Source organism: Frankliniella occidentalis, unplaced genomic scaffold, assembly GCF_000697945.3.
Source record: "Frankliniella occidentalis isolate FOCC.00 unplaced genomic scaffold, Focc_3.1 Scaffold228, whole genome shotgun sequence".
NCBI lineage: Eukaryota > Metazoa > Arthropoda > Insecta > Thysanoptera > Thripidae > Frankliniella > Frankliniella occidentalis.
Window position 1 is genome coordinate 63,986 of NW_026267354.1, and position 7,708 is coordinate 71,693.

Below are 7,708 nucleotides of genomic sequence, written 5' to 3' on the forward strand. Positions count from 1 at the left end.
AACACTTCTCGAACAGAAGTTCGTAGGCGAACAGAATTCAAGTATATTTCAGAAAGACGCGTCAAAAATGGTCGTAATTAAGGGGGCAATGGCAGGTTAGTAAATAAAAACAATTTTAAACGTTAACGGAACTATTGTAATCCACCACAGAGAGCTTTGGTAACTTATTAGCAAAAAACAAATTTCTATAATTGTTCGTGTTCGGATCGAATTTGAACATTAAACTGTTCAGTTCGGTTCGTTCAAAGAAAAAAATGGTTGTTCGTGTTCGTGTTCGTTCGAAGATTTTTAGACCAAATTTGTTCGAGTTCGTTCAAATTCGAACCGGGCTGTTCGCTCATCTCTAATGATGCGATACATTATAAAACTTTCAATTAAATATACTTCAGCGACTCGTGATCATAGAAATGCCTCGGAGAGATCAAAAATGAATGAATGAGCGACAAGTTATACTTGTCGTAGGAGAGAAGTTTAAATGTATTTTGAAATTAAAATTAAATGTTAAGGTATTTAATTTCACTTTAACCAGAGGCAATCCAATAGAATTTCACCTTTCACAAATAAAATAATTTGAATGAAATGGGAGCATCATGCATCAAATGGCATTACACAAAAGAGTAAATTAAGTTAGGGGAGAGCAGTGGGGATAGGAAGGGACAGTAGCAGACATGTTCTGTAGCTGAACTGCAGGAACGCATAATTTTAAGCCCCCCCCCCTCCCCCTCTATATCCAGCCACTGTTACAGTTATGTGTTTACCAAAACAAATCAACCATGTATTTTGATGAATAGACTAGTGGACTTCCAAATCTATTCTATTGCATAGTAATTACTCAAGTTCACTACTCACTAAAAGTACCTGTTGTAGAGGAGGGGGGGGGGGAGGTGCAATGGATTTGAACTCTGGTGGCGACCCAACCAGACCAGGCCAAGGTTGCAGGTCCGGCTGGCAGGAGGGGTTGAGGGAAGTGGTGGGGTACTTCACTGAACAAAACTTGGGGTACGCCCTTTTGAAAAAAATCAGGTAAAAAATCTAAAAAATCATTTTAAAAAATATTTAAAAATTTCGAAAAAATTAGAAAAAAATAAAAACAAAACAGAAAAATAAATGGAAAATCGATCAGAGAAAATAAGAAAAAGTTGCTTCTACTTGAATTTATAGTGAAGTACCCAGCGGGGGAGGCCGGAGGGGGGGGGGGTCGTGTAGGTTGACCAAATGCACATACAGGGATCTTGACACAAATTCCTTATCACTTAGACGGCTCTCTATAGATACGGACTAATTGAAAGCGACCCCCCTCCCCACCTAATCTCACGTTCAAGGAGCAGTATCGGTCGACGCGTCCTAAGAACAAAGTCTGATCTGTTTGCGCGCCCGTCAACAAAGTCCGATCTTTTCGCGCGCCCGTCAACAAAGTCCGATCTGTTCGCGCGCCCGTCAACAAAGTCCGATCTGCTTTTGGCCGCGCTCTGCATCGCTGGTTTAGTTTATTACTATCTTCACTAATATTGACAGTATAGAAAAAGTAATGACTGCTATGTGATCCTAACAGATTGAAGAATAGCTAAGACCGAAAATGTTAAGCAAAGATACAGAAACAGAATTGTCACAAATCTCCAAACGTCCGCCTCCCGAGCGCGGCCAAAAACAGATCGGACTTTGTTGACGGGCGCGCGAACAGATCGGACTTTGTTGACGGGCGCGCGAAAAGATCGGACTTTGTTGACGGGCGCGCAAACAGATCAGACTTTGTTCTTAGGACGCGTCGGGTTGCCTACCTACTAGGCGGACCCTCATTCATTATCGTTTTGTTCTATATTTGTTAAGTCTTCTGTTATTTTAATGCACTTCGCTCAGCTACCCCGTGCATAATGTTAACGCACGGGGCCCTACGTTATTGGTGCGGATTGTGCAAGTCACTTCTGCATCGTTTCTCAATGATTTGGTACACCTTTGAAAATTCTGTAACTTTAACGTTTATCTGGCCATTCTGTCACATTTCGTCACGGGAAATGTTCCAAAATTTCCCTGGAACACCTTAGCACCTATTTGGTTGGTTGGCTAATTCTCCTCAATCATCGTGACTCACTCTGTTGACTTCGGTTTTGCAAGCCCAGCCCCACATGTGGCATTGCGTCCACGACGCGAACCACAAAGCGCCGCTCTGCGAGTAACCGTGGAGAGCAAGGTTGCTGCATGCTGAGTCATTACAAAGACTTATGTCGAAATGACCACCCTCCCAGATGTCCTGGACCCTGATGACTACATGCTCGTCGTCCAACAGCGAACGCGTGTTGGTGTAGACTGCAAACAAAGAGAAGCAACCTCTCCGCTTCGCATATAACCGACTACAAGTGGTATTGATGTCGAAGCTGACCCATTATGGCTATTTTCAGATTGATTTTTTTTTTTTTGGGGGGGGGGGGCAGAGTTATTTGAACAGAACGAACGTGAGAGTGAATTGTGTTTCACTGCATCTCATTTAACAAAGAAACAACATCAGAGTGCCCTCCGGTAGGGTGCGGCTTATTTTGACGATTTTGGATTTCAAACTTGCATCACGGCTTTTTCTTTTCCTTTTTATATTTGAAGCACAGGAAAAAAATCCCATGGCCCTGGGATAAGGCTAACCCGTGCCGCATCTTACGTCTAAATTTACATGTAATTCTTATGGGAAAAAAGCATTAGAATCGAAATTTACATCATGCAGGCCTCCACTGCATATTTTTGGACAAACTCGTGCAGAAACGCTATCCTCTAGCGATAAAAAACCCGGCGATGTGTCACACATGATGTTTCACTGTACAGTTAATGCGGTCTGTGGCACAAATTTAGGCAAATTTACATCATTTTAATGAAAATTGCGAATGTACACCTCATGAACTCTGCTGTTAGTAATCATGCGTGGCACATCGCCGGGTTTGTTATCACTAGAGGATTGCGTTTCTACACGATTTTGCCAAAAAATATGCAGTGGAGGCCCGCTTGATGCGAATTTCGATTCTAATGCTTTTTTCCCATAAGAATTACATGTAAATTTCAACGTAAGATGCGGCACGGGTTAGCCTTATCCCAGGGCCATGGGATTTTTTTCCTGTGCTTCAAATATAAAAAGGAAAAGAAAAACCGTGATGCAAGTTTGAAATCCAAAATCGTCAAAATAAGCCGCACCCTACCCTCCGGACCCATTTTTATGGTCATGGCAGCCTATATACCTACAGGGAAGCGGTTGTCTATTTTAGAAGCTTGCGCACAAGAGTCCTCCAACAAATGTTGGTTTAAAAATCTGGACTAAGGTTTTCCTGTATCAGAACCACAGGGACTATTAAATGATACAGGGTTTTTAGTATAATACGTAAAATAAAAATATTTCATTAGTAATATAACAAAATTGAATTTGAGATAGTTTTTAGTAAATTGTTAAATAAAATAATTCAAGATTTGTTTTACATAGTATACTAAAACCCCTGCGTCATTTTATAGTCCTTGTGGTTCTGATTCAGGAAAACCTTAGTGCAGATTTTTAAACCAACATTTGTCGGAAGAATCTTGCGCGCATGCTTCTACAACCGCTTTCCTGTAGGTTCAGGCTGCCAAGACCATGAAAACGGGCCCCTAGGTAAATTCTGATGTTGATTCTTTGTTAAATGAGATGCAGTGAAACAAAATTCACTCACACATTAGTAATGGTCTTATGACTAAAGCCCCCCCAATTTTTTTTCTGAAAAATGCAAAAATGGTCAGCTTACAAGAGATCAACACCCGATAATGTTTTGGACATTTAGAGCGACTGAACATACTTCGGATCAGCCCCTAATTCGGATCAATAAGACCTAATCACGCTCCCTCATTAAAATGTACGAGTTTTAATTTTTGGGGTAAAAAGGTATGTCGTTTTCTACTATAATATACCATCGCTTCGCCTTGGTGCACCCCGAGCGGCCCGCGCGGCCGAGATGAACATTAACATTCATCGGTTAGGAGGTGGGAGAATGTTGTGGTTTGCTCAAATTGAGTCGCATCCACACAGGTATCAATCTTTAGTTGAAGGTCCAGAAAACACGTTTCAAACGTGGATTCGATCTAACATCATGTCAGGTTCAAACGCGGGTAGAGGTCAAAAGTAACAACTTCACAGGTCGAGTTTTGCGAAGAGCTTCGATCCCATGATGGTTGAAAGTTTTTTTGGGTCCTAATTTTACTATGTTTTGTCAGGGAATATTTCATAGGGTTGCTTTACGACGCATTCTTGGTCATCCGGGACAGCCCAGAACCATATTTGCCAGTTTCACTACATTTTATGTCGATTTAGTCTTAAATACCCTTACGTAACCTCGATCTCTCGCAAAAGGCATTCCAGATGGTCGAGAATATGACGTGTTCTTGTGTTTGACACTAATTATACGTAAACACTTTTGCCGAGTGTGTTGCTGGTCGGTTTCTTAATTATTTGTTTCATTTGATCCGAATTAGGTGCACATGCTTATTTCGGATCAGGCAATAATTCAAAGACTCCGTGGACTGTGAACCAAAACCTTGAGTGCTTCAAGAGCCGCCTACTGCCAGGCTACAAGATGGCAAAATCACTATCTGTATCCAAAGCTGATCCAAAATAGGTTCATATGTCCCTGTGTTTTTCTACGTCAGCGGTGGCATGGGTGAAGTACGAAATAAATATTTGTCATCACTACATTGTTGTGTACCTTTTTATGCGCGTTTAGACATCTGTCAACATGCCCTTGTTGCGTATTTTCTCAATTCATCATTCTTAAAGAACAATTTGTTCAGAAAAGCTAGCTAAAAAAGTTTACAATTAGAGCATGCGCACAGAATTCTGAAAGCTGCGTACAATAAAGTACACAAACATTATGTGTGAAAATGATGTACTTTCCGATGGTGGAAGGACGAGACACAAAATCTGCAATGAAATTGATTTTGTGAAAGATACCCCGATCTGAAATAAATTGTTTGCTTTTGGCTGCGGATTATTCGTATGAGCATACAGAACGCGTTTCAGAGAGCATTCGCTATTCTTTGATCGCTTTGAATTCGGAACAGATCGCAAAGGGGTCATTTCGAGAGTCCTGACGTACCCAGAGCGAACATTTCTCTTGCTGGCTCGAAAATGTTCGCCGATATTCTAGCTCTTGGCGGCCTTTTATCCCGCTTGTGCTAGGATTCGATCCCGAGACTCCGAACAAGCAGGCCCGCCCTTCCGCCAAACGAAGTTGCCAGCTCCGCTTCGCTCCGCCGGCAACTCCGTTCGGCAGGGGCCGGGCCTGCTTGGCCTGCCGGCGGCGATGGTCGGGCCTGCGGCCCGACCATTTCTGTCGCGCGATTTGCTGAAGAACATGACCGAATGATGTAGCGGGCCTTCGGCCCGCTTAAACCTGTCATCGTTGAGTTTGCCCCAAAAACTCGAGAAAGGGATGTAACGGTGAAGCACCGCGACTACAACCCACCCTTCTGCTTAGAAAACGTTTTTTTGGGGTTAGGTTAGGTTAGGTTAGGTTAGGTTAGGTTAGGTTAGGTTAGGTTAGGTTAGGTTAGGTTAGGTTAGGTTAGGTTAGGTTAGGTTAGGTTAGCCCGACCGTGTGATGGTACACGGGAACGATCCAAGACACATTTGAGTACCCAACATCTTTATTTTACATTGCTACCTTGAAGTTCACAATACAAACTTTGTCTGTCAGTGTCGTTAAGTGGAAAAGGCAATTTAGAGGGAAGAAAGTCTTTGACAGTTGATGTAGAATTAACCTCCGGGCCCCGAAGCCAGGCTCTGTACGATTCAAGTGTATCTTTTACAAGTTGTATTCTTGCCCTCTCTCTAAGCCGTGAGACAACAGTGTTCAGAGTGCATTCTGTGACAGGCGAAACGCGGAGGAAAGCGTTCTCCCAGCAACTTTCTAACTCTTTTGCAAGTTCTTCTTTGGTCATAACTTTTGACGAATGTTCCAGAACTTGTTCCCCGAGACCCTGAATCACTACGATCTGAAATAGTAAGCCATTCAGAAGTCGGTGAGCAGCAATTATGCTCTCAGCGGACTTAAGAGTGTAAAACTTTGCAGCGACAGCTGTATTATGCCCCAAATACATTGGAATTACCGCGTTTGCCGCACTGCTGTCAGCTGTCCCAGCGAGGAGAAATTTGTGCGACTCTACGATCTTACGCAGATCGTTGACCGTGAATGGCTCTAAACTGCACCTCTTCCAAACTGGTCCTAAAATGGCATTGCTCGGTTTCCCCAAAGTAGAAGTTCTGAGCAAGAAATCCTGCCCTTGAGATTCCCTGATGTCTGCAAGCTTTGAAAGTAGTCGGTATGACACAGAATTAAGCACCAAGAATGTGCATGAGTGGTTAGCATTTTTTCCCCCCGCAATCCGCACGACAAACTCCAGATCGCGCCTTTCCGCGGCCCGGATCTCACTCACGCGGAGGGCAAGAGCCTCACACAGCCTTTTCCCAGCGAGTGCACACAGCAGCACAACCCAAGCATTAATAATCCTACACGGGGGCTCAAGGTGCTTACAGTTTGGGGCGCTGAGCGAATCAATGCTCGTCTCTATCTCTTCAAGGGACTCGGAGAGAAAGCTGAATAGTGTTCGTAAGGGGACCTTGTCGTCCACCGGCTTGCCTGACAGTTTCAGCCGCCGTTCTCTGTTGGCCACGGCGTCACACCTGCGGAGAAAATAAGGCCCGTAAAAATATGTAACGTGTTGTAACATCAGGCGGGGAGGAAACAATCAGACCAAAGACTCACTTTTTCCGCAGTTGTCTCCATACTTCTGCTGCGTCTTTAAGTCGGCGCCGCTTTTGCGTGCTGTGGCAAACTTGATCTCTCAGCGAGCGCGTGGAAGTGCACTCAAGGATGAAGACGTTGAGGGAACTGCATATATGAGCCACGGTGATTGGCTGCATTGGAAGTTCTCGCAAAAAGGTGACGAAGTCGCCAGGCAGATCGACGTTTTCAAACACGCTGGTGAGGTCCGTCTCGCCGAAGCGACTCCTTGCATACTCCAGAAACCTCGCCACATGGAGTGCCCGTGAAGTGGCCGTGGCCTGGCTTATTCCGGCCCTAAGCTGAACAATCTTGAAGTCTTCCAGCAGCGGCACGCGGCACTTAGGCTTCGGAGAGCGAGACTTGACAGCGTGGTTGACTTCGGATCGGCGGGGTTTGCCTAAAAGATAAAAAAAAAAAACGATCAGATGTCTAGCGGGGCAGGGGGGACGAGAAAACGATGAAAATTACAAAGAAAAGCGTAAACGTCGAACCTGTTTTCCCTGGCTTTGTTGCGTCCCTCTTCTTCTCCGCTCCGAGAGAATACATGTGCCCACGTAACGCCCTCACTGCGCCTCGGAGAGCAAACTTGTTCAGCCTGAGCCTGTGCCCCAGGCTTCGACGAACGGCTCGCAACGTTGTTTTCCTGACCCCTCGTTTCGTCAGCCTGCGACTAGCTTCTAGAAACTTCCGAAGCCGTTCAGAGCCCTGGGCGATCCCGTGCTGAGACTCCGCGTGCGAGCGGAGGCGAAACGGACGGCAAAGCCGTTTAAAGCACACTGGGCACAGAGAGACTGAATCTTGTTTCTCAGTGGTGCGCTGCGCGGACACAGAGAGGGGAACAAAGGATTATTCTCTCGTCGCCGTAAATAAACAGACAGACACGTGGGGCGGGCAGAAGCTAACCTTGTTCAGATGCGTCCCGGGCT

At 44.8% G+C, this 7,708-nt stretch overlaps 1 protein-coding gene across 1 annotated transcript in view; it reads right to left on the reverse strand.

The window, feature by feature from the left end:
- Positions 1-5,625: 5,625 nt before the first annotated feature.
- The window catches only part of LOC127750659 (uncharacterized), a 3,813-nt gene continuing 1,730 nt past the window's right edge, over positions 5,626-7,708 (reverse strand). The window contains exons 3-5 of the mRNA XM_052272875.1: positions 7,274-7,598; positions 6,762-7,179; positions 5,626-6,679 (exon numbers count right to left, since the gene is read on the reverse strand). Coding sequence (XP_052128835.1) covers positions 5,644-6,679; positions 6,762-7,179; positions 7,274-7,598 — 1,779 coding nt within the window. The 3' untranslated portion in view covers positions 5,626-5,643. The remainder of the gene's footprint in view (positions 6,680-6,761; positions 7,180-7,273; positions 7,599-7,708) is intronic.